This window comes from Hippocampus comes, unplaced genomic scaffold (genome assembly GCF_001891065.2).
Source record: "Hippocampus comes isolate QL1 unplaced genomic scaffold, H_comes_QL1_v1.1 scaffold587, whole genome shotgun sequence".
Taxonomy (NCBI): domain Eukaryota; kingdom Metazoa; phylum Chordata; class Actinopteri; order Syngnathiformes; family Syngnathidae; genus Hippocampus; species Hippocampus comes.
In genome coordinates this window covers 16,777-44,365 of record NW_017805678.1, presented here as the reverse complement: position 1 = coordinate 44,365, position 27,589 = coordinate 16,777, and the positions used below count along the sequence as shown (strand labels likewise).

At 42.1% G+C, this 27,589-nt stretch overlaps 2 protein-coding genes across 2 annotated transcripts in view; one reads left to right on the top strand and one right to left on the bottom strand.

The window, feature by feature from the left end:
- The window catches only part of LOC109522909 (formin-1), a 48,317-nt gene extending 33,597 nt beyond the window's left edge, over positions 1-14,720 (bottom strand). The window contains exons 1-5 of the mRNA XM_019881739.1: positions 13,215-14,720; positions 7,447-7,613; positions 3,153-3,273; positions 1,950-2,011; positions 1-344 (exon numbers count right to left, since the gene is read on the bottom strand). The exon at positions 1-344 is cut by the window's left edge and continues 243 nt beyond it. Coding sequence (XP_019737298.1) covers positions 1-344; positions 1,950-2,011; positions 3,153-3,273; positions 7,447-7,613; positions 13,215-14,706 — 2,186 coding nt within the window. The 5' untranslated portion in view covers positions 14,707-14,720. The remainder of the gene's footprint in view (positions 345-1,949; positions 2,012-3,152; positions 3,274-7,446; positions 7,614-13,214) is intronic.
- A 3,150-nt stretch (positions 14,721-17,870) lies between these two features.
- LOC109522898 (ryanodine receptor 3-like) overlaps positions 17,871-27,589 on the top strand; it is a gene marked incomplete at its 3' end in the record, with an annotated part of 26,110 nt that continues 16,391 nt past the window's right edge. Inside the window, exon 1 of the mRNA XM_019881731.1 lies at positions 17,871-18,164. Within this exon, the coding sequence (XP_019737290.1) occupies positions 18,117-18,164 (48 nt within the window). The remainder of the gene's footprint in view (positions 18,165-27,589) is intronic.

Genomic DNA, 27,589 nt, shown 5'->3' with positions numbered 1-27,589 from the left:
GGCGGGGCTGGTCCAGCAGGCCCTGAGGCTGTTTTGAGCCCCAGACTGAGTCCGATAGAGTCCAGGTTAAGTTTTTTCGGCATGTTCTGGTTGGCTGCTTGAACGAGACCGCCCGCCTCCCCCTCTGGGCTCTTGATGAACGTCTCCCTGTCTGTCTGGATCCCCACAGTTCGGCTAGTTTTACTTGTTGGGTGGTCAGCAGTTGACACAGCCACGTCTCGGGTCTGTCTGCCCTCCACACTGTAGGTCTTGTCTTTTTGCAACTTGGCAATGACGCCTTCAAGGTTTGATAATGAAACGGCATGCTCGCCTCGAAGTTGGAAGATCTGAAGCTCAAAATCTGACTGTAAAAGCACAATAATGGATATTATAGTATCAACGGAATAATTGTCATGATCTTGCAGTGCATATAAATGATTGTTGCGTAGGACTGCATACGACATGATCTTAATTTATCATTATTTTTACCTGTGTGTGCGTCACAGGGTGATAAATGACTTGCTCAAATACAATCTATAGCAACCGGCAGTTGACATCTCAAACAAGAAAAAAAAAAAAGAAAAAGCAAAGTATTGACTGGAAACAACAAGGAAATTGTTGGGCAATGAACCTTACACATGTTCCTTATTAACATGTTTCACTTCGAAACAGCATGAGGCACGTTCCAACTCTTTGTTGTGGGCTGACTGTTGTACACTTTTCTCAGTCTCGGCATCAGTCTATTAAGGAGGGTATATTAAAGCCTGCAAACAGACAGACTCAGAAAACCTTCCTGAGGTCAGATTTTGATCGGGGAAATTGCCAATGCATCGATTCTGAACTGTCTAACTTTATGAGAAGGCGGAACATAATTAGGTGACAATAATGTGAAAAAAAAATCTGGTTAGTAGTGTTTGTAACTGACAGCTCCTTCTTCGTGTGTCTGTAATATTTTATATCATCATATATTTAAAAGTTTTAAAATGCCAAAGGTGTTTGAACGTCTTCCCACCAATATGTGACTTCACTGCGCTCGATTGAGACACCGTCAGTTGATCCCAACAATCAAGCATTTTCATGAAAATAAACCTGCACTAAACAATTGATCACATTTTCAAAATGATTTCGTGGTGCTATTTTAATTCTTTTCGTCTATTTCTGTATTGTTTTTCAGTATACTTCAACTAATCGTATTATGAATCCAGCTTCACTTTAAAGGAGAACCAAAACCAAGATCTCAAAACTGTTACATTTTAAATGCGCATATTTTCTTCATCAACTGCTGTTGTCTGAAATCTTTGAAGTCGGCATTCTAAAAAAAATATGTTTAAAACGTCAGTCTGCTCTTGTTTGTGTGTGTGTGTGTGTGTGTGTGTGTGTATGTGTGTGTGTGTGTGGGGGGGGGTCATGTGGTCAAGACCCGCACACTTGCAAGAATGTGTCATCAATTCGGCACCCGTGGATTCACATTTTTTTTCAAACATTTTCAGATATTTATATTTTTCTTTTATTTTGTTTTTGCCCCCCCCCCTCTTTTTTCATGAAAAACGTGTACTGAATATTTTTTTTGAAGATTTTTTTTCGATATTGGCGGATGGTCGTACACTGTACTAAAAAAAAAAAACCAAAACATTAATTTTGTCAATATATTCCCAAAGCTCTCTGGGGGTAATACCTGGATTCGACCTTGAATGACTATTTGAAATTGAAACCGCGCCCTCGTGTAGTGACTGAAGTTCAGAAGCAAATTGCGTCGAGAGGCGTGTACCAGTGCTGTGTGGCTGTGCTTGAACATTTCATGCTTACTTGGCGCCATCCTGTGTTCATAATGTGAAGTACAGTAGTTTATTTCCCATGCGTTTTTCTCTAGACCACATCTAGAGTAGTAGTACATTTCCACCGTTGAGTCGCATTGTTGCTGGTGTATTGACAAAGCGCTGTCGATTGGTTTGCCATGTGACATAACTTACATGCATTTGCTCCAAGTCTTCCTTGCATTCCCTCTTGAGCTGTAGGAGGGCAGCCTGGTGCTCTGAAAGAAAGTACAGCACATTTCTCAATCGGACTACATTTTGATGACACAGCAAATACATTTGTGATCATTATTGGTGTTTTTGCACGTGTACAGACAGAATAACTAATTGAACACGAAGAATGTTGCATTTCTGGCTCGACAAGACTGTTCGACAGCTGCGTTTGATCGAACGATTGATAAGTCTCCACACTGACAAAAAATGTTGGTTGGATTTAATCAATTTTAGTGTGCAAAGTGGTCGCAATAAATAATATCATCTTGATCCAGACACATTACAAATAGATGAATAGTCTACGAAACAATTCATCTTTTATTTTATTTTGTGCAACCACTTGACGAAATCAAACTCAGCAAATTCGGCACATTTTTTGAGTGTATGAGGGTTGGGTCATTGTTGACGGAAGGACCGGTTTTGCAACTTGGACAACCTGTTTTTAATCGTGCAGGTGACAGAGTGGTGCCCTAAAAAACATTTTGTCACGTCAAACAGGTCATAAAGATCATCTGTTGATTCTGATAAAAACTGTAAAGGCAGAAAAAGAAACCACCTAAACCAGGATTCATTCATTTTCATTCAAATCAATTCTTATAGTATCAATGGTCCGTATTAATTTTTTTCAGCTCTTAGGAGCATCGTTTCTCTTAAAATGTATTCTGTATATGATCAACATGTAAAGCTTTGTAGTGAGGTAAATGTTACCCCTTTTGGTGACAATAATATAGTCCAAGATGTGAAATGTCATGAAATTGTGTGCATGATCATACCAACAAATGGACGATTGGAAACAAAGATTTAGCAGTGTAAATCATTTATGACATTTTGATTTGAGTGGAGCCACGCAAATGTGTGATGATGAACCAATTCAAGTGCAAAAGACTTATCTTAGATTTATTTGCGTGATTCAATGAATATGCTGTATAATTGCACATTGCTCTTCAAAATGCCCGATATTGGCATCCAACTCCTAAAACCACAACAGTTCCCGTGTTTTATTTTGTATTTTGATTCTTGCGCGATCCAGTCTTTGAAAAAGACATGTCAGCATCAGAGTTCATTCTATGTCATTTCCTCGAGCCACAGCATTCTCTCAGCTCACAGGGAGCGCGGTAGATACAGATAACAGTGTCTGGTTTTTACCTGCCTCGGTGTACTTGAGTCCGACCTTTTCTTCCTCATCTTTGGATTTGGGTGGTGGCCACACAGCCTGCAGACGACCCGGAGTTCGGTCCTCACTGTCCGCAGGCGACGTAGTCTCCGTCTGTCAAAGCAAATACAATCACGTTAGTATATTCCCGGAAAAAGTGGAACAGTATGTTTTTATTGCCATCATAAATACGTTGGATGAATAGAAACAATAGAGGGAGGTTATGACATACGTTAGCTTCTGCGGGAGCTTTCGGTTCCCTGCTCGGAGCTTTGGAGGTTCTCTCAAAAATAGATCGTAGACTTTCTTTGTCATTCTTGATCTTCTTTCTCACTGCTTCTAGATCCACAGGTTCATTTTTTTCCTTTTTGGCAGACTTAGGGCCAAAAATACTTCGAAAAGCATCATACGCCAAGTCAGAGGTTTTCCTGATTTCTGATTGCGGCGGTTTCTCTCTTGCCACCTCATCTCCAGTCTCAAACTCTTTATTTTTATTCGGTTCCGGATCAACTTCCTGTCCTTCACTTTTGGCTTCATTGTGCTTATCAAGGTTAACGTGCTGACTGTTTTTCAGATTTCCTGCGAGAGGTTTAGACTCGAGGTGTTTTTTGGTTGGAGCGGATGTCTTCTGCTCAGGTAGGAGCTTGGTTTTGTTCACCGTCTTCTTCAGACTGAGCAACGCCAGGTCAGTATCTTTCTCACTCTGCTTGATCTCTGACACAGTCTCTCGTTCTTCCCCTACTGCCCCTTTCTTCAGCACCCGTAGACCACTAAACAGAGCTGGCATCTGAAAAGAATGAGGCGAAGAATGTGACGTGTCCTTGGATTGGGGTGAGACGGACGAGGACACATCCGGGGTCTTCGGCGAAAGCGAATGTTGAGGTGAAAGTTTGGCACTTGGTTGGAGATCAAGACCAGAGGAGAGCAATGTTGTTGTTTTTTCGACATTGTCTGACTGCTCCTCAAGACTTGGGGAGGGGATCGCTTGGCTCGAAAGCGGATCGGCGTAGTTTTGCTCACATGTTCCAGATTGATGTAATGTTGGGGATACCTTTGTATCACGGCCTAGGATCACGGAGTCAACGGGCAGAGAAGAGTTAATTTCTTCAACGGTGTCTTTGGTTTGTTTACTTCCATCGTCTTCTGTGCTAGATGCTTCGACTCTGTTAAATATTGAAGCTGTGTTCTCTGTGGGAGCTGATAAGATAGGGAGAGTTCGAACGTCGGTGCTTTGGCTGGACCTGTCTGCAGATAAAAATGATTCCAAAGGTGACGTCTTCAACCCATGTGTTCGAAACTGTGGAACATGTAACTCCGCCTCAGTGGCACTTTGCTGTACATCTTCATCACGGCGGTGCATGAGATCCTTGCTATCCTTGGGTGAGGTTGGCTTCCTGACAATTATTAGCTTCTTTGACGGGCTTTTATTTTCAAGTCCCGCCACCTCCTCCTCATTTTCAGAGTCACTATATGTCATCACTCGAGTCACCCGGACTGAATCTTCGTCCAACCAGTGTGACAACTCTCCTTTAACCGGACTGTCAGAATCCTTGTAACTTTCCCCATTGTCAACATTTTGTTCTCTGGAATAGGAAGCAGCTTCATCCCCCGGAGAGAGAGCATCACTCTCTTTCAGCGCATTTTCACTTTTGAGAGTTTGACATTCTTCAACATCTGACAGTTCCTTAAAAGACGTCAGCACAGCCGGCTGCACATCTGATCCTGGCCTCTCCCTCGTGAGAAGATTGTTAAAGACATTTAATAAACCAGGAGTGGGTTTTGGTCCATGGTCATAAGAGAGATTCTGTGAATTGTCCATTCTCATTCGAATGTCACACAGGCATAGAGTGAAAACAAAAATCTAAATATATGTCCAAGCCGCGGGTCCCAAAGCTGCTCCTATTCCACCTCAAACATTGGCAAGAAACAAAAAGGTCTTTGTATGGACGAATCTCCTCTTACCTTCTAAAAGACGGCACCAATAACAATTCTACTGCATGTGTGACAAATAAACAGGTTGAATCTAAAAAGTGTTCATTGTGTCAGAGAAAAACTACCACCGGTGCAGTAAAAACAAAACAAAAAAAAAAAAGTTCTATGACAAAGTTTCCTGTGCCGTCAATCTGTTCAATATCTGGATCGATATCCTGTTGTAATCCTGATGGGAGAGCAGAGGAGAGTTCAACATTCACAGAGCAATTGCAAATATTCCCACAAGGTGAACTGTATTTTCCATGTTGATGATGTGGATTATCCTTCTCTCAGTGCTGCCGTAAAGTATGCGGTCCATGACTGAGCTGTTCCTTTCGGTTCACTCTTTAGCAATATGTTTTGGCGAGAAGGAAAAGTCCAGGCGACTGTTGCATGAGAAAAAAAAAAAAAAAAAGAAATTTCAGGTTGTGGGAAGAAAAAAATCTCATTGGTCTACCCAGTCTGTGGACGCCTTCCACCACGTCCCTCCCTTTCTGGGAGGGGACCTGTAGCACCAGCCGTAGGTGTCTGATTACCTCACGTTTCGAACATGGCAGTGTGGCAAAGTAGGAAACACAGAAGGGCGTTGTGTCTTCAGCAGGAGAGGCATACAAGTTCAGTGGCTCTACATCGCAGCGAGTAGTTACTGCATTGAAGAGCGTGTGAACTTTAGCTTGTGCGGTTGTATACAGGAGTAGCTAGCGTGCTAACGTCAATAAGCCTGGTGTGATAAGTCACATATCAAGTAACAGTTACAGAGCGCTGGTATTGAAGTGTGACTCAACGCGGGTGCCATTAGTGGTAACTGCACTCATAAAACACGTCACTTTCAGCTTATTTGCCATTCTGATCCGCTCTAAATTGTGCCGGTTGTTTTCCTAGTTTCAGGGAGAACTTGCATTCCTCTTGTTGCTCTCAGCAACAAAAGGTCATTGCCTTTAGAATGCCACAATCTGCTTGATTGAACAACTAATCTGTAGCCATGGAAGAATGTGAAACAGAAATGTTTTGACGTGGGCACTGTAATCGGGTGAATGAAACAGAACGTTTCAAAAACTCGATATTTCTTTTTTTTTTCCCCATATAATATCGGGCGAAAACAATTCAGATCAATATTTCTCCACATCAATGTTTTGACGTGGGCACTGTAATCGGGTGAATGAAGCAGAAAGTTTCAAAAACTCAATATTTCTTTATGTAATATCGGGCGCAAACAATTCAGATCAATATTTCTCCACATCAGTCATGATCACTATTTTCATCATTTACAAATTAAATTAAACTACGGGTGTTTACGTCAGCTCTAATTTGTTTGTATTATATTTTGTATTATTTATAGGCGTTTTTCAGGACATTCATGAGCTTCATCTGAGGAAAAAAAAGTCTCGCATTGAATGTGGGCTTTAGACGGATTTTGTTATGTAATCAAAGTTGTATTCCCCCCCCCCACCCACACACACACACACACACGCAGAGCTAAATCCCCTCTGAGGCCCTGCTCAAATAGCATTGATTGCAAAAAGTTGTACTAATAGTATTTCGATTTCACGGACTGATACAAACCCATGGCTTAAGACTAATACAATACCCACATCTACAGAAACCACATCTAAGTAATCTACCTCATCAGCCACAGGAATGAATGAATGCCTCGATCAAATGCCGTCTGAATAACTAGGAGAGGCTTCATGGCAAAAGTTATGTAATGATTCTGTTGGGTAGGACACGGTCATGTGTTTTTTTTAATCATAACACATTTCAAACTTAAGTTTGCTCGACACACAAAGAGCTAAATCCCCTCTGAGGCCCTGCTCAAACAGCATTGATTGCAAAAAGTTGTACTAATAGTATTTCGATTTCACGGACTGATACAAACCCATGGCTTAAGACTGATAAAATACCCGCATCTACGGAAACCACATCTAAGTAATCTACCTCATCAGCCACAGGAATGAATGCCTCGATCAAATGCCGTCTGAATAACTAGGAGAGGCTTCATAGCAAACGTTATGTAATGACTCTGTTGGGTTGTGTTTTTTTTAATTATTACACATTTCAAACTTATGTTTGCTTGAAGAAGGCTGTAGATGTGGGAAGTTCTACAATTGCTCAAAATGCTCACCGTAGTTTGGACGGTTGTGATTTCATTGTTACTTCTCAGAACAGGGAATCGTAGCAGCCGGGTTTGTTTTAGAATCTGTCTGCAGATTAAAATCTCTGACCTTATAATCCATTTCAAGAATTTGTGATCATGTGCTAAGGAAAAATGCCAGGGCTATGTGGAGAATGTGGTGTGCAAGTTTAAGGGAAACTCACCGTGCACCCCAGCTTGGGATAATAAGGTGTATCCCCAATGATGTCATCCTCAGGCGGTGTAATGCGAAGGAAATCAAGGTGATCGGGGCGGGGAACACGGGACAAGGGCTCCTGAGGGTCATCGCCATCGAGCATCCAAATATCATCATGACGCAGGAGGGAGTCCTCTAGTGGAGGGGATACACACATACAGACAACCCCAGAAAAATTAGCAGTGTGTTATGCATGTAGAGTTGCTGAGCTACGCAATTAAAAATTTGATTTGCACCGAGTGAGCTGGACAAGAGTTGGATCGACCACTCAGAGGCGCTGCACAGTAAGCTATAGTGAGCCTATAAAGACAATTCCAAAAACACCTTTCGCTGATACAATTTTAACTGCAGGTTGGGTGTGTAAAAAAAGAAAAAAAAAAGTCAATTTGTGGGCCTTGCAAACACAGAATGTGCACTGTAGCCTGCCCGCTCCTGTCAAGAGAAAAACATGCGTCTTAAGCAGGATTTAGTTTTCTGATTCCAGACTTGTGATTGGCTTGCTATGCTTCACATTATCATTCCAAACTGATTGATTTTTGTATTACAATTTCAGTGGCAAACTGTAAACACTACCAGCATAGCATCAAGTATCATTGAAATAAAATGTGGGGACTGCAGTGTGGACGGTGTAGACTGGTTTGCACATCTGCCTCCCAGTGCAGAGGTCACGGGTTTGAATCCGGGTACTCCGGTTTCCTCCCACATTCCAAAGACATGCATGTTAGGTTAACTGAGCACTCTATATAGTCCCTAGGTGTGACTGGGAGTGTAAATAGTTGTTGTTTGTCTATGTGTGCCCTGCCATTGGCTGGCAGCCAGTTCAGGGTGTCCCTTGCTTGCTCCAGCATGCCCATCACCCTCGTGAGGATAAGTGGATCAGATCATGGTTGGTTGGATGGACTGCACTATGACTGCAGTCGCCCATCACTTGCTTCTAAGAGATTGCTCGTCACTTTGAATAGAATCCTGGAATCTGAGTTTAGGCCAAATGACTTCAATTCAGTCATGGCACACACTTGGACAGCAGAGGAGAAAAGAGTGCCACAGTGAAGACTGCTGAATGGGTGTTGGGACAGTTCCAAATACAGACTGCAACTACTCTCTTCAAAGCTCTTAAGCATTTGAAAGTAGATGGTCCACTGCAAATACAGTGCTGTGAAAAAGTACTGTATTTGCTCCCTTCCTGATTTCTGTGTTCTTTACATACGTATCACATATAATGGTATCAGTTCATCAAACCAATTTTAATTATCATAAGGAGATGACCCAAGGAAATACAAAACGCAGGTTTTCATGATGATTGAATTTATTAAGGGACCCCCAAAAAATGTGAAAACTACCTGTCCCTGAATGTGAAAAATTGCCCGCCTTTGTCTTGTTAAATCACAAACTGTGACTAATGACAGTTTTGGGGAAGCTGAGTTCAATTTCAGAGGAAACAATCGAGCGCCACATTTGTTGAATCAAGAAATCACATAAATACCATCTGTCAGACAAAGTGAAATAGGCTACAAGATCTCAAGAAACAAACGCATCATGTCACAATCTGAAGAAATTCAAGAAGAAATTCGGAAGAAAGAAAAAAAAAAAGCTATCGACCAGAAAATCTTGAAGGAGAATGTCTGACAATCAGTTTGTGCCCTCAAGCTCAAGCACTCTTGGATCATGCAGGTTTGAAACACACCAGTAAATCTACCTTTGAATGGCTAAAAAAATGACAAAATTAGGGTTTTGGAGTGGGCCATAATTACTAGTCTACAGCGATGTGAAAGACTCATCACCAATTATCTTATTTCAGTTATTGCTGCCAAGGGTGGCGCAACCCATTATTAAGTTCAGGGGCAATTACTTTTTCACATAGGGACATGTAGGGTTAGAATTTTTTTTTTTTTTTTGTGTCCAAATACATTAAAATACCATTTAGAAACAGCATTTTGTATTTCCTTGGTTTGTCGCAGTGTGATATTAAAATTGATTTGATGAACTGAAATCTTTGTGTGTGGTAAATATGCAAAGAGCAAGGAAATATGGAAAGGGGCACATTCTTTTTCATAGCACTGTACTGTAAAACATTCCCACAGAGTCCGTACAGAGAGAGAGAGAGAGAGAGAGAGAGAGATTAAGTGAAGCATATTTAAACATGCGTAAAAATGCCAACACTGCCTCCATCTGGTCAGAGAGGTGTAATATTAATTATGTCACATACACACTGCAGTCTGGCTCTGAAGTGACCACACACACACACACACACACACACACACACACACACACACACACACACACACACACACACACACCATTGCAATGGCACGACTATACACTTTGGATTGGAAACTGTTTCCATTATGCAATGAGCAAACTGGAACTATCATTTGAAATAAAGAAAGACTATTTCATAGGTTATTCATAGGGCTTCATTTAGCACATACATACACACTTTTAAACGACCCTGTGGGGGGGGGGGGGCATTGCCGTCATTTAATCTGGCTCCCTGCCAAGACAGACTCATAAACTGTCAATAAACGGCAACAGCAGTGGATGGACGGGCGGGGGTGCTCTCAGACGACTCAATTAAGTAAGAAGAGCATTACACTAAAACTGGATCATACCCATCCATATGTACATCCTGTGCTTTGGCAAGGTCAGTTTTATTTTGCTGTGCAGGTTGTTTCTTCAGTGTGCAGCTGTAAGTGATAAGTGACAAAAGTAATAAAATTGAAAATGAGCAGCTGTCACACCGTGTGGGTGTTGCCGTGTCACACTCTAAATTGGTTAAGTCCGTCTGCGTTTCGCATGGCACAGAAACCTTCGAACATCAGGTGCTGACAGGGTGGCATTGTCAAGGATGAGGGATGAAGCCACTTGACACTGACTGGTCATTACTCAAAGGATGCTGCGAACTGAATCAAATGCTTGCCAGGAGTAAGCTGAGTTAGCTGCGACAGTGTAGGGCAAATTCATATCAATAATAATATTCAGGTCCCGATAATCCTAAAAATAGAGCGAATTTGGATGCCTGTGTGATTTCTGCAGCCTTCAAATTTACATATATTACTATACCTATAAGTCATTACTCACAGGATTTAGTACGTGTATCATGTAATATGGTCCAATATAAGTGCTGTATAAAAAAGAACGTTGATCATAATTGACACAGGTTTTTAATTCAAGCATATAGTGGCCTGCGTGGGTTTTCTCCGGGTGCTCCGGTTTCCTCCCACATTCCAAAAACATGCATGACAGGCTGATTGAACACTCCAAATTGTCCCTAAGGGCGAGTGTGAGCGCGAATGGTTGTTCGTTTCTGTGTGCCCTGCGATTGGGGGGCAACCGGTTCAGGATGTCCCCCGCCTACTGCCCGAAGACAGCTGGGATAGGCTCCAGCACCCGCCACCCGGACTCTTGTGAGGATAAAGCGGATCGGAAAATGGATGGATGGATGGATATTGGGCTCAGTTAGATCCAGAAAACCTAAGAGTAAAACCATCAAAAACTAAATTGTTTCATTGTGCAACAATACCAAACATGTTGGTGGCAAATTATTGTAAATGGCCTTTGGCAGATGATTACAACTGTTTCTCATTTTTGTGTAAGACCTTCAAACATATTCGCCAACGCTGCCCCATTTTGTCCAATAAAATCCATAACATAATCAGTCAAAGTCACGCAAGTAGGCCATATGGCATGTTGAGAGCATGTGGCAGCTTCCACTCTCCTCTACTGCTTTTACCCAGGATGGCGGATCATCAACTTTTGTATAAATCATGAGAAATGCAAGGCTTATTATAAATCATTGAGCTGGTCTTGTGGCCTTCACTGCCGTTTCACCACACATTTGCTGTGAAAGACGGACCGATTGACTAATTGCTCTGTCTACGGACATCGGAACCACAGAGAAAAGGTCTACGCTTCTCTGAGAATCAAAAGCAGAAAAGCAGACTAACCCAGAGAGCTCCCACACATCATTTTTCATTTGAAATACAATTCTGGGGGCAAATGGGAAGCATAAAATGGAGGAATATTAAAGAGTGTCTTTATTGGGATTGACAGCCTACCAACTCAGGCACAGACAATTTGGTTAACCTTATTTCGCTTCACTGGTAAATGTATATTTAAAGCCGAGCAGACACACAATACACCCGGTTGTAATGACAATATACCAAGATGCTGCAGGGGTTACAGAGAGATAATTTTGGTCTGTATTTCTCTGCAGCTGCATGAGACATATGGAAAAAAAGGGGGAACATTCTTAGCTTGTGTTGGCAAAGTCCATTTAATTAGCTGAAAAGAGCTGACCCTTGTTCTCAGTGGCCTAACAATGTTGCAAGGCAGCCCACATTATGTTGAATGACATCTTGCAAATAGAAGGAGCTCTTGCACTGCTCAGCTTCATGTGACCTTGCTGGAACGTACAGGATAATCTGATCAGAAAAAACTGCCTGACGACAGACATCAAATATGTCGGGTATTAAGCGGGAGGACTAAAGTGAGAGACAGGACAAAATAGAGTCTGGCAAGTTAATTGGACAAAGAAGGATAGATAGCTTTGATTAAACCCACGACAAGTCATAATCTCTCCTCTAGTGCGGCAAATGTTTTGGAACATAATGCGCCGTGAATATCGAGTCCTTTAGAGCATTTAAGTCGATTTTAATTTGATTTGTTGTCTCCTCTCAAGCTAATCAGTTCACATTTTTACCTGGTGCACCCCCATTCCCCCAAAAATCGAATATGAAAGTAACACCAAGTTTATCAGTTTACATTTTTACTGGTTGCATCAAAAAAATAATAATAAATAAAAATAAAAAAATAAAACGCCATTACACTTCAAGGTGAGACTATGTCAACATGCCCGTCACTGCTGCCCCCAAGTGGTATAAACCATGAGGTTTAGAGCCTTTTCATCATTTAAGTACTGATAGGTACCGGAGTTGAGTGCTGAAATAAAAATTCAAAAACCGAAGACAGTCTACGAAAATAGAAAGAAAAGCTGTCGTGAACAAACTCCGAATGCAGGAGCTAGCATGAAACACACGGGATAAGGATTTCCAAAAAGACGTTTTACAAAAGAAGGTCATTATAATCCTTTTTCATACCTGCCGGTGACCCTTTGTCAGTTTCCTCTTACTGTAGGCGTTTGGAGGGGGTGGGGGTTGTGAGTTTAGAAGCCTCTGGCAGTAAATTGGCAATGCTTCAGTTAGCGCAGTGCTCATGAGAACCATGATCGGGTGGAGGTTTGCGTCAAGTTTGAGCCTTTGATCAGAGACACTAATCTCCGACTTGGCCGCAGTGCTTAGAGAGTTAAAAAGGGATCATCAACCAAATTATTCTCAGAGCCCGCTTTGCTCTTTGTATAACTCTGCTGGGTAGCTTTTAATTTGTAGGGGACGTCACATGTCATTGTTGAAAGAAGAAAACAGACCACTGACACATCCTCGACTGAGATCAAAAGAAATTATGGCCTAAAGCTGGAAGGGACAAAGTAAAAATTTGAGTAAACACTGAGAGGAAATGAGAACTTCAGGCCACAATTAAGAGTACTTAACTCATTCACTTCCAAAGACGTTTTTAAACATCTTTTCAGACTTGGTCCAGAATTGGCTGGTACTGAATGAATTTAATCGGATTAGATCTGTCTAAAGTCCTGAAAATGATGAAACATTCAATGTCAATATTAACATCAAGATTTCACGATGGCAATGCACGTGTTCCAAGCGGGTATTCCAAATTGCTCACCTGTGGTTGTGGAGTTGCCAGAAGAATTCCATTTTCCGGAGTTGCTCGGCCGTCTGCTGAAATTCAAATCCAGATGCGCGACGGTTCGCCGGTTGCCATTCTTGTCAGTGACCTCGGCGAAGAGTTTGGGCTCGTCCGTGTTGCTGTTGCTTTCCCGATCATGGTCTACGTCTTGATCTGAGATCAGCACTATGCGATGGTTGAGCTTGGGGCTCGGTGATAGGGACGGTGACATGCTTTGGAGACTGTTGGAGGCAGGGAAGGATGTGTTGAAGACGCCAGCGAGAGAAGGCGAAGATGGGCTCTTAGTGCGAGTTTTAGCTAAGGGTCGGAGTTCATGGGGATGGGAAAGCGGCAAACGCAGCCCCTCAGCAAGCTTATGACCAGGTTTTTCTTGGCTGACTCGAACATGAGTCTCTCTGCTTAATTCTCTCGATTGTCCATACTTCTTTATGTGTGTACTGGTTCCTGGGTACGAATCAGAAGACCCTGACCCATCCGGGCTTGTGTGACTGACACGTTGTACTTTCCCCTCCAAATCCTGCACTTTAACGACCAACCGCACCCCTCTTTCCCTCTGGTTGGCTTCACCTTGCAGCTGCTGACTGGACTTGACCGTCGCGTGCTCTGGTGGAAATTTCTTGACAGGCCGAAGGTTAGTGCCGCTTTCCCTCCGGGTCAGGCCTTCCATCAGACTGCAAGAGGCTGATTCAAAACCCTGCTCACTGTCATACTCTGAGAAGTCATTGCAGAAATCCACGTCTGAGTCGAACGTCTGGTTGCCCTCAATAAAATCCCAGCTCTCTCGGATATTCTGAAATGGTTCCTCCATGGGCAGGACAGGATTAACAAAAAAACTGTGAGACTCATGGAGAGATGATGATGTAGAAGGAGTCTCGTCCATTGTAGAGGCTGCGTTTACACTATTCCTAGCAGGAAGATTAAAGGATGGAGTTCCATTTGAAACGTCCGTCTTCATCTGACAGTGCAGGGAATACTCTGCACTATCGAGTCGCTTGCCTTCCTTCATCTTCATCTTTCTGCTCTTTGTTGCTGTTTGCGCAAGAGAACTTAAGTTGCTACTGCAGACAACCTCACCTCCAGGATCAACCTTCTGCCCCTCGGTGTAATCCTGCATTTTCCCATCCTGGTTACCCATCTTGACTTTGTTGGCACAATTCCTGCACAAGGATAAGAGATCGACCAGCAACTGGTGGTGCTCTGCAGCCAGCAAGGAGAGCTCTGCGACAGCCGTCTTTGTTGCCCGCTGGTAGCTGAGGGGTTTGCCCAAGGAGTTGGAAGACTGGACTCTTTGTTTGGACGCAGCGAGATCCTCATTTCCACAGTCATGGTCATTACAAGTCCCGGCTGAGGGAGCGGTGCGACTCTTGTACTTGAAGCTTGGGACCGTCCGTTTAGGGCAATATAGGCTAGTGTTGCTGAGCTCACGGATGGGCACATAGAGAAGTAAAACAGTGTGTGTTCCCTCCATGATGGGTGGGTGACATGTTGTTCACCAAAGATCACGCAGGAGGCGATCCACCTGCCGATGGATTTGACTGCTCACCGTATGGCCCATCCTAACACTGTTACAGAATAAACGGCAATGCATTTGACTAAATACATGAAAAACACATGAAGACAAAAACACTTTTACGGACAGCCATTTTTTTTTAGACCGTTACATGATTAGCAGCACATTAAATACAGTTTTGAATTTAAAGATAGTTTTAAATTTGTCATGTTGAGTGAATGGAAAAAATAATTCCTGAGGTCAAAGTCAGTGGTTAATGTGTCGAATCATAAAGCCCCCTGCATTACGTCCCTTTTCTCCTTTGACATGATATCACCACGAGAAAACTGAAACATTAACGAGATGGCACATACAGTAAATGTTTCATGACACATTATCTTCATTTTACTCGTGTTTCTTGTCATTCCCCGTTTTCGGTAAACCGTGAACGTTTTTCTATTTTTATCAGCGATGGACAAGTTTTAACACTTGGAAAATGCACCTCTCCCGTGTACATCCCAATCCTTTGGTGTTGATGTCACCTTGCAATAAACGAGAGTACCGGTACATGCATTTCCTTAACAACGTTCGCATACTTTTGTCTATCGTTTGTGGCGCTGCTCACAAAACTGCCATTTCAATTCAGGATTATTGCGCAATATTCACTGCAAAATGCACACACAACACAGTTAGATGTCCTAACCAAATATACATCATCTTGAGTTTGCGGTCCACAATGGAAGGGCAAAGTGCGCATTGTGCAAGTGCACCCGCAGTAAGTTAAATCAGGACACCTCGTCGAAACAAAACAGAAATTTACTTACCCGATTCACTTGCAATGAATGCTTTTTTTGGCCATGTATGTGTTGAAGCCTTGCAGCCAGCCACAAGGACTCACCGCGGATTTTGTGGGCTCTTCTTCGATGATTGACAAGACTCGGATCCAATAGGATTTGCACTCCCAACTGTGATGTGATTGGCTTATTTTCAATGCCTGTTTCCAAATATTTTGAGCCAGTGCGGCTGCAACTCGCAGGCAGAACGAGGGAGCTATCGACAGCTAATGATGATGTTTTACGGTCACATGGGTCAACCTTTCAGTGTTCCTTACAATTTGAGGTAACACGCTTCTAGCGAACACACGTGGATTATGTTTCTCTTTTGTCCCCATCATTTTTTTACAACGGTAAAGCTTAATAGTGACATCTGGTGGAGAAATATGGTAGTGAATCTTTCAGGCCCTATTTGGATTCATTTTTAAAGTGGTTTATTTATTCATCCATCCATGCGTTTTCCGAAACGCTTCATCCTCACTGGGGCCGCGGGGGGTGCTGGAGCCTATCCCAGCTGTCTTCGGGCAGTAGGCTGGGGACACCCTGAACCGGTTGCCAGCCAATCGCAGGGTACACAGAAAAGAACAACCACTCACGCTCACACCAAGCGTCAATTTGGAGTGTTCAATCAGCCTGCCATGCATGTTTTTGGAATGTGGGAGGAAACCGGAGTACCGGAGAAAACCCACGCAAGCACACGGAGGTCATGCAAACTCCAGACAGAAAGGCGGGAGCTGGAATTGAACCAGGTACCTCTCTGCACTGTGAAGTCGACGTGCTAACCAGTCTACTACCGGGCCTCCATGGTTTATTAAATCATAAATCATAATCTAGTATCGATTAATAGGGCTGCATGTATGATAAGGGATATATAAGCAACATATGCATGTTATAGTTTTGATATTTACTTTTGAATCTGAAATGAGCGGCTGACAAAAACTGATATACGGATGCATAGCGATATGAAGAAATAAAAAGAATATTCTGGGCATTTTAATTTATTTCAGTCATTGAAGTCAAAAAATGGAATTTATAGATTCACTACTCACCGTGAAATTGTTATTAAATTATTGTTTTTATCCAGGCCTATAATAATTTTAAAAATTAATTTAATTTTCATTTAGGAATTGGCCTTCTGAAAAATATTTTCAGATGTGTACTAACATGAGTTTCAGTTTTAAGATTTAACTCGTGAATAAATGACCTTTTCAAAAATGTAATTCATTTCCACACACCTGAATAGCAGATGCTGTACATCATGAGAATGACACACACGTAATCTATTTCAGGTAAAACCAATTTGTCATTGACTCTCTCCTGCAGGAAGATGTTGCGAAAAGTGCTTTTTATTAAAGAGTTCATTTCAATTTGCAACAATATCGCTATCTTGGCTATAAAGAAGGAAAGTAGCCATATCACCTTTTTGTCAATTAAAACTCTTTACAGCGAGTGATTGACTGTGATTTTTTTTTTTTTGCAGCCTGAGGATGTTATGGTCAAGTATTTTATTGTTGAGTTTCCAGTAACTGGAGGTGATTAGGACACACAAGGAAGTGCTCACTTCAGTGAGTTATCAAATAACCACTCAATTTAAATTTGTTTCATGTATTATTCAAGTTTGCAACTTTGACTATGAAATGGAGACATCACCTAAAAGACAGCAATCCTATAGCCAATTGTTTCTTGAGAAGACTTGGTCAAAGACTGTCTTTTTTTAAATTGGCTGTAATCCGGCCAGTTTGCAGCCAGTTTTCATTGCCATGGGGATGCAAAAAAACGAATACGCCAGCAGAAACGGCCTGATGGTTCAACGCTGCCTACAAACAATTATGTCGGGGTAGCAATTCTTTGTAGCGTTGTAAGTCACTACTCTTACACTAGAGAGCAGCATTGGATTTAATAAGAAATATCCTTCATTGAGAGCAGAAATACAGTCTTCACACACGACTTCGCTATCAGTGACCGATATTATATTTTCCATTGTTAAATTCATAGACGTATGAATTTTAGTGAGCTGAAATGAATGAAATCTTTGTTGGTTATGGGGTCGTTTTTAGAACGTTTTCTTGTTTTACGATCGCGCACACTGCTGTGGCCAAACATTGATTGTTTAGACGTGTTGCTCATTCGAGCTGGTAAATGGAAGCTGACGCGATAATGTGCTCGCTTTCAAGGTCCATTTTGCAAGCTTTCCGAGAGCAACAGTATCGAAGAAACAAAGAATACTAATTGTTAGTCTTGCTGTTTGTAAAGGTAATAATATTCGTGCATTGGCATCTGAAAGCGACGTCGCTGATTTGTCTCTGCTTCTCCTTGTTTCCACGCCACGCCGTCCACGGTCGGCCAAACCAGCATCAGCATCATCTTGAGCAGCAGCATCCTCTCTGCACACACCATGTCCTCCCCCCTCCCCACCCGCCCCCCGGGGCCACCGGTGAAGGAGTCTTGAGCACCGGGATTTGGCCGGCAGTCTCGCCGCTGTATGACCGCGGATTAACTGTATGCTCACGTCGACCAGGAAAAGGAGCCAGCGCCTGAGCGGGCTCACTTGCAGCCATGGCTGAAGGTGGGGAAGGAGAGGATGAGATTCAGTTTCTCAGAACTGTGAGTACACGTTTGCTGATGTGCTGCTCTGCAGACTTGTCTTTGTCGAAATGTTATCCTCATCCCGTGCAAAGGAGGCTGATTTCTGTCTCAATCAAGTGCCCATCGTGTGGGGCGTTTTTTTGTTTCAGTCATGACATAAAGAAACTGCTCGAGCCTTGTACACATCTTTAAGACGGTGTTAATAGTGCCGTATTGTTTGTGAAACATCTTAGTTATTACTTCGTGTGCTATGCATAAATCCACTATGCAGTCTTTGAATGAATAAGTTTGGGAACAAGTCCGTCAAGCTCATAATACTGTATCTTAAATCTTTTTTTGTCAGTGTAGTTACAGTGTCTCCTTAAGGCAAAACCCTCTTTATGAAGGATGAACTATGGTGCATGCTTGTGCTATATTCTGTACGTTCACAACCACAAGATTTGATATGATAGTAGCCAACAGTTCTTTCAGGAGTAGTCACAAAAATCTGCCCTTGTAAGGATAATCATATTCAGTTTTGAATGACACTGGCGGGTAAATACAAATTTAAAATCAGCGTGTAGAACATACAGGACATCATACGGTTAGTAGTTTGAAATGTTTTGTGATACTGTACTTTTTTTTCAGCAAAGGGTTGAAGCTTTTGTGCTCTATTACATTAGAATCAGGGTTCCATCTCGCAACTCAGAGGGGAAAAATATTAAAAATATTTTTAAATATGCAAGGCATGTTTATTAGCACAACAATACAACTACAATTTTATATATATATATATATGTGTGTGTGTGTGTGTGTGTGTGTGTGTGTGTATATATATATATATATATATATATATATATATATGTAAAGGCATTATTTTAGATTGCGGTAGTCTTCTGGATCTTTCTGGTGTACCTAATCTTATGACCAGTGAATGTATTTAAATGTGGGGCCATGGCAGTGGGAGCAGACAGTTGCTCCAGGCTTGGTCGGTGCAGCAACGGCAGCATGAGTCCATGTAGCTAGCCGTAGCAAGATTCAATGTTCATTGTTATTTCTGATCATTATGATAAGGACAGACAAGGGACTCGGGTTCAATGTGATATGCAGCGTAGGCTGTCTTGGTAGCAGTTTAAAGAAACAGGAATACTCTTGGCAAAAATAGATGATGACATAATGTGCCCATTTGTGGTCAAATTCAAACAGAATCGTGTTGTCTGAAAAGAAATCCTGATAGACCCCCAAGGCAATAGGAAATGATATATTGGAAGTGCATAGCATAGATGCCGCTGAATTCCATTAAATTCAAATAACAAAGGATTCCTACTGTATGTCTTTGTTATCTCAGTTTACAAACCATTTTTTTTTTTTTTTTTTAATAAATCATCAATTTCTACAGAGGAAGATGTCAACAGGGATCCGAGAAACATGGCCCTATTTTGCACAGCCTTTCGGCATGAACCATGTATACGTACTGTAAGTGATGGAGTCTTGAATGTGTAGTTGATGTACTTTCTTCCCCCAAGAACAGCACTGATCTTTTAAAATGTTCCTTTGTCTCATTCACTGTCGTCTGATACCCCCTGCTCATGTGTCCCCACAACCGCTCAACCTTTTAACCGCAGTGCATAGAGGTCACCAAATCAACACGCTTCCTGCTACTAAAAGGAGCTGACATTTCTGCGCCATTGCTCTTCTTTTCTGGAAGAGAATGTCAATGGCATCATTTCATAATTGCATTTTTTTTTTTTAATAGGCGAGCCTATTTTTGGATTTGGTACTTTTAGGTCAGTGAATAAGCTTGGTGTGCATGTGTGTGTGGTGAATGCAAATGTGGAGATTTGTGGTGCAGTCAGGCTGCACCAGACGTGCCACAGCAGAACATAGTACAGATATTATTCATCAGTCCAAGCATAACGTGCACACACACACACACACACACACACACACACACACACACACACACACACGTTTATGTAGCGTATGTGCTCAATTTTCAGCTCATTCCTGCAGAAATGAATGCTGAACACGAGTACATGTAAGTTTGTACAAACAGAGCAGCATGAGTACACACATGCAGGAGACTGGATGTGCCCTGCAGTTAAGTCCCTACTTTGGGTTGCCTGGTTATGGAGGCCCTATGTTCCTTCCAGGCATCCAAATGTCATCTGTTATTGGAGTCAAAGCGCTTGATAAAGCAGTTTGGAAAATGCTTCTTCTCTAACAACAGAAAGTAATTTCCCTGGAGTGGGAGCAGAAATTACCCCTGCCGGACTGCTGCCTATAAAGCCAACTCTGTGGGAGGAGAGAAAAAGTAGTGAGGCAATGGCTGAAGTTAAGTCGGTGGTGGGTAATTTGATGTTGACAGGAAGAGGAGCAGTGTTGATTGTGAGCCATGAGACTTCGCATCCTCCAAACTGTTTAACTCATTCACTGCCATTGACGGCTATAGAAGTCAAAAGGTCCACTATTTTACCATGGGCTGGCAATGAATAATGTGTTCATGTCCGGGGGCTTCTTATAAGGCTGCATAGTACATGCCACAGGAACTTGCCTAAATCCTGTTTCGAATTGGAGTAGCCCTAAGATGCACCAACATTGGCTTCATAATGAGCAGGGAATAATATGAATGGAACATCAGCTGATGGTCAGACTGCTCATTATCCACGAGTAGTTCTCTAAATGAATTGGGAGCTCACTGTGTGCCGTGTCATTAGAGTGGACACGGTAGGGAGCAAGAGGAGGGATTCGGAAGAGCATGCCATGCGATGATAAGTGCAAAAACAAACACAGCCTCATTGGTGGAGGGATCCCTGCAAGGCACATAGAACATTTTGGCAACTTATTATCAGTCTAAGTGGGTGTAGTGAATTTGAAAAGGCCACGCTGGCTCTGTGACCAACGTGCCGTGGCAGCGCTCGGCTTGTTTATATGAAGGCACCGGGCTCACTCTGCATTTAGGAGATGACCGTCTGTGCAGAAACACGGACGAAGGAAAAAAAGCAGGAAATATTAATGAGCCACACCAGGAAAAAAAAAATCGTGAAATACTTTTTCCTTCTTTTTTGAAAATGCAGTTGTTTCCCATTCGCTCCCAATTCCCTTCCATCTAAAACTGTATTTTCCGCCCCTCCCCGCAAATCCACCTCAACCCGCTGTTTGCATGTTAATGACATGAGCTATGCAGTGTCATTGTATACAGTGACGGCAAACCAGTCCTTATTGCTGCATGTTGATTCAATACACTGAAAACATTTGATTTGAGTCGAAGATAATCATGTTTGATGACTTCAAAGCGTGTCTTCTCGCACCAACGTTTTACATTCATTCACGGTGTCATTGTTTCCTCATGTTTGTTTGAAATATCACTTGCATGTGTACAAATGTATTGCCACAAAATGGAGCTGCCGATGTTGATGTCCTGAAGATGTTATCTTATGATTGAAATAGCGATGCGTCAGTTCCTGTGAGAGCGCTGCTCGTATATTAAGCTGCACGCTGGCTCAGAGTTAACCAGCGAAGTCCTGCAGCGTCGTGTAGCTCTGCATCTAATGAACTAAGGAGAGATGCCATTACGATTGTGATGTCCGTCATTTCGGTGCTGATCCAAAAAATGATCATTGATTAGTCTCATGACCAACTGACATTGCTTGAATGAAACAATAATTAACAACAAAAAAAAACCTCCCAAAAAACCCAACACAACTGCAAAAAAAAAAACACTAAACTAATAAAAAAAACTCGATAACGACACCGCTCATCACTGATGCCGCAGCATGCTGGCAGCTGATCATATATTTCCTGGTTTTAAACTAAGAGGACTACAACACCGCCACCATGCCGGAAATACAGTATATAGAGTACGCATATATAGTGAATCTTAGTGGGATAAGCGGATCAGGAAATGGATGGATGGATATATTGTGTTATAGAACAATACTTCACCAAATGTATAATTTCGTATGGACTGTGGATGAAATAGAAAAAGCTTGAGGTAAAAATGTATACAAAGTGTGCACCTCGCCAGGTCCATTCAGTGAACAAAGATGATAATTTTTTTTTATTTGTTTTTATGTTCTTTGATTTTATGTTGTTAAGTTTTTTTTAATGTGATTTAATTTTTTTAGTTATGTTTTTGTGTGTTTTTATATTGCAGTTGTGTTTTGTGTTTTTTTTATTTGCTGTAAATTTAGCTTTTTGTTTTGTTTATTGATTTGTTTTGTATTTTTTTGTAATTCACTCTTAACTGTTGTTGTTGTTGTTGTTGTAGTTGTGTTTAATACCTATTTGTTTTTGTTTATGTGGTTGCGTTTTGCACTTCAGGGCCAGTAGTAAAGTGCAATTGTAAATGCTCGTTTAAACCTCCTCAAAATGTGAAGCTGTCAGGATTGTAAAATACAGAGGAATGCCACCTCCGAGGCGACAGCACCATTGATTTTCCTCATATCCCTCATTTTTCATCACTCGGGACAAATTTGTTATCTATGCTGTTCTGCTCAACAAAGTTGGTTTGTTAAGATCGAGGTGTTCAGCGGGGGGCAGTTTTCCTCCTTTGCCTGATGAAGTCCCACAGATAAAATTGGCCTGTGAGGTAGAATGAACAGAAGTAGCGGGCAAGCCCACAGACATGCCTGCATAAAGCTGCTGTAATGAGCTATTGATCGTGCCACCAAATGAAGAAATTTCCGCAGTAGTGTCAGTAGCATGCAGTAAGCAGCCCTGATTGATCCTGTGTGTCAGAGTGTGAATATTTAACAAGGCAGTGAAGGAATCTTCCCTCTGCGGACGACCCTGTTAATCTTTTTGTGTCGAGGTTGTACCTCTGATACAAGTCCTGTGATGTGTCCTCATTACTTGACTCATTGCTGTAATTGGTTATATACTGATTGATACTTTTATTTGATGTTGGATTGACAGTAACAGGCACATTCAGGACACAATTATTAATTTGACCTGTGGGATTGTGCTGTCGCTGATGGTATAGCGGTACACACGCTGGATTCGGTACCCATTCAGTGGCGATGTGAATGTAGGTGTGAATGTTCATTCGTCTCTATATGTGCCCCTGCGACTGGCTGGCGACCAGTTCATGGTGTAGTCTGCCTGAAGTTAGCTAGGATGGGCTCCAGCGACTCCCCGGGATGGATGGATGGATGGGATTGTGCTTGCACCAAACTTTCCAATTTCAAAAATACAGTCCAGGTGCATCCAACCGTAGCAAATTATAGCCTGATTAAAGAAAAAAAAGCGTATGTCACAAGCTAGAAATGATGGGGTTGGTCTGACCATATCTTAACTATTGAAGACAATTCCTCATTACATGCATGGAGGAAGAAAAGTCTGTTATCCTTCCTCTCTCTCAAGAGGAAGAGCAAACCGTGCAAGCGACAGCCGCGTTACCACAGAAACAATGTCAGTGTGTCGCATTTTATTCATTAAAAGTCTTCCCTCTTTTGGCTGCGCTTGTGAATCATTCTCCCACATGCATCACTTCCGCTATCTGCCTGTAATGGGGTCCAATGTTCTTTCTTCTCGCTGTGCCACGAGTAAGCCATTTAGAGGAGTGTTAACTGCAGCAATCTTGCCCTCCCTCGTTGCAGAAGGTGGAAGTTTCTCTGAGGCTCAAGGCAGCTCCTGTCACAAGATGCTTCTCTGTCTTTATGCTTCTGGCAAGGTTTTTTTTTTCCACCAAAGCATGTTTTGAAATTGATTCAACTGGTAGTAGTGCCTGAAAACCCCCCAAAACAAAACAAAACTGAACAGTGACACAAAATTATTCAGAGGCTCTTCAGGATAGATACTTTTAAAAAATCAGACCATTTTGATGAAATACCTTGTGCTTGACATCTGACGTTTTTGTCATAAGCCTTGAGTAGCCATTCCTAAGAATTGTCAGTTGTCACAGAATGTTTTCCCACTGTCCTGTTTTCCATGTTCTCCCATTCTCTCCTCTGATGCTTTTGGAATGAGTCTCAGCTGCGCTTTAGAGTTGACACGTGAACTCTTCACCTGCGTATCACCACAGTCCCTGAGCAAATAAGCTTGACATAACAGTGTCTCAGCTGTAAGTCAGTCTTGGCCCCAACCCCCCACACCCCGTTGCACGTAAAGATGCACTGATACATGGATGAACGTGGAGGAAGAATTGTAGTCAAGGCAAACTTTAAAAGGCCATTCATGGAATGTACGATAAACATGTAAAAAACAGGATGTTTCCTGGCAAAATACTAACACTTCAAATAATCAGTTCCTGTATACATTTTTCGATCAAATAATCAACCTGACCTCAATATGAAAAATCCATTGAATAACATATGCCACAGCTTAAGCATGAATTCCCCGGTGTGAGGCAGGAAAATCAGGGGACACTTCATTAGGTACTTGCGCATGACAACACATGAGCAGAATTGTATTTCCTTGAAAAGTTACTCATCCAAGTGAAAGCAGCGGTGGTCATATATTGACCCATACAAAATCAATTACATGAACAAAGTCCTGAAAAACTCAATAACTTAAAGTAACAACAAAACACACCACTATGACAAACAAAACAACATGACAGCAACAGAAACAAAAAAACAAAAAAACAAAAAACAAAATCATGACAGCAACACAACGATCAGACAAACCGTGGTGGGCGTGGCAGTCCTTTTAACAGAAAAGAGCTAATGACATGATGACCAACAGGTGCAAAGCTGGAGGAGAAGCCCTTCAGTGCCACCTGTTGGTCACAAACAGAACCAGACATCTTCAATCATGCCAGAGTAAAGAATAAAAAAAAAAAAAAATCAACAAAACAAAAACACAGAAAAAAAAGACAAAAAAAAATGTGATGAAACAATTTCTGGAGAAATTGCATGTGAATGCCATATGTGCCTTAAGGATTCACACAACAATAGCACAAGAGCGGCATCAGAAATTGTTTCCAATCGCTGCCCTTTGTTATTTTGCTTGAAAACTGAAGGACCAGAATTTGCTTTGTGTACACAGTACAACAAATACGCTGCTCGTGCGACTCCCCCACTGGGCCTCCAAGAAGCTTTTTCACCTAAAAATACAACATGTTTCACAAAGAGTCTCAATTCCCTTGGCAAATGAGGGACCGGAGTAGGTGATTGTTGTTTGTTCCTCCTTCCCGCCAACGACAAACCCCTTCTAAAATGCTGCCACATCCCCCGAATGCCATCAACATAGTGTCGGTAAAATACATTCCTCATTGTTCAGGCATCTGATTGCGTAGCACAATCCTTTTTGGAGAGGTGTTTCTTCCTGTATTTTCCCTTTTAGTGTAATAGACTGAAGGCCTAAAGCACCCTGATGACAAAAAAAATGCTTACCTGCCAAATTAAAGCTACCACTGTGGAGGAGAAGCAACGTTGCGAGGTGCAGTGGAACAGTCTCATCTCCTCCAGTGCTTCGGTACTGTAGACCAGGCAGGGGTTTAGTCGTCATTAAAAGTTCACTTAAAGTGCCCTTTTAGAAACTTTCCCCTCAGATGCCCCAGTGCCACTTTCACACTGAATGGAAATGTGCTTTCATTCCGTTCCCGTAACTTCAATGTCGGACTTTACATGTCGGGAAAATACAAGTGTGCAGTCTGTCTGCATGCTTACAAACAAGCCTCCCTTCCTTGTGGTTTCGCATTAAACCTCGATCTGGCTTGTGTTTCTATCATGGGGGCGTGTAGGCGGGATTGTGACAGCTACGTCAACTCGGTAAAATAATTAGCTTACCGTGGAACCAATTAACAAAACACAACTTGTCATTTTAACAAGTGTCCAAAGTAGGTTGTGAGGGTTTTATTCTGTTCCCAATGTCTCATATAGTAGTCGTCTGAAGTTTGTCCTCCCTTTTCCGAGCTCTAAACAGCTGACTAAGAGTCCTTCCTCGTAGAGTATGCTCACACTGCATGAGTGACCGCGTGTGAGTGGAGAAAACGACAGGTGAAACTGCTGGCCAGCTGCATTTTGTTCTCCATCTGTAGCATTCTGTCGAGTACAAAGTGTCGGCACGTGAGTCAGCCTATGTACAGTCGTTGGCTGGCAGCGGGCCCTTGGTGAAGTTGTCCTCTTAGCCACAATTGTGGAATACATTTTTACGTTGGCACTGAGGCATGACGGGTGTCGAAGCATGTTCACACTCACCGTATTTTCCGCACTAAAAGGCGCACCTAAAAGTTTAGTATTTTCTCAAAAGCCGACGGTGCGCCTTATAATCCGATACGCCTTATATATGGATCAATATTCAGATTTCTTGGATGGAGTATTTTAAATGTTCTGTAAAGTGCTTTATTCCAGCTGTGAAAACGCAATATGAATAAAGCTGTAGTGTATCGAATTGTATTGTATTGTATTCCCTTTAGCGTACCTCCATCGAGTGGATGCATTACGCAACCCCAGACACAAACAAGGATCTATGAAAATACAGCTCTGTGTTGGATGCTCTTGATGTACATTACCATTTGAAAGTGAAATTTGGTGCCGCTCTGCCGCAATGTATATCAGACTCAAACGTGTCACTCATGCTCCATTTTGACTTTCACGGGATTTTTGGTTGCATCAAGTGACAGCAGGTAGAAGTAGATAGTGCCGCACTTTGCACGGACGTGTGTTACATACAAAAAGAGGGAGCTGAGCTTTGGCGGGCTCTGGCCCAAGTTAGCCCTTACGATGCCTCTCAGAGAGTCCATGTTTCGTGATTGGCTTAGAGTATTGGTGGGGAGACGTTCAATAAGCCCTCCAGTCACTATGCAAAAAAGTCCCCCAATGTTGTCTTTTCCCCATGCATGCAAGGAGGGTGATTGGTCCAAACCAGGAAAATGCAAAGATGGGAGTGCTCATTGATATGCTTTTGAGCTACTCACACAGGTCTCAGAGGTAAATGGATTTTACAGTGTTGTTGCAGTATGCACACAATGGAGATGACAGGATTATAGATTGACACAGAACAAAGGAATAAGGGAGTGTGTGTGTGTGTGTGTGTGTGTGTGTGTGTGTGTGTGTGTGTGTGTGTGTGTGTGTGTGTGTGTGTGAGAGGTGGGGTAATATCATAACCGAGTCAAATTCAATCTCAAGGTGCCCTTTGGAGACTCAACCCGAACCTAACATTCTTTTAAGATCATGCAATTATTCTCTTTGATGAAATTACAGAGCTGTGGGTCTTCAAATAACATTTATATCAGTGAGCTCAATCTTTTTTTTTTTTTCTATTTGAGAGAGGGTGTTCGGTCTCACGCCGATGTTAATGTCACAAGATAAGTCAAATGCCTCTTTTTGGTCCTTGTTGTTGCACTTTACACAGTTGAGGCACAATTTTCAGACATTTGGCAAATTGTGGCAATCCCCCGAACTCTTATTGAGGTTAGTTTAAAGATGAGAATTATTACTTTTTTTTCTAAACATTTTCCATAAAAAAGTAATGACAAAAATGACAACTTGTTTGATAAGAAAATGCTTCATGTTATA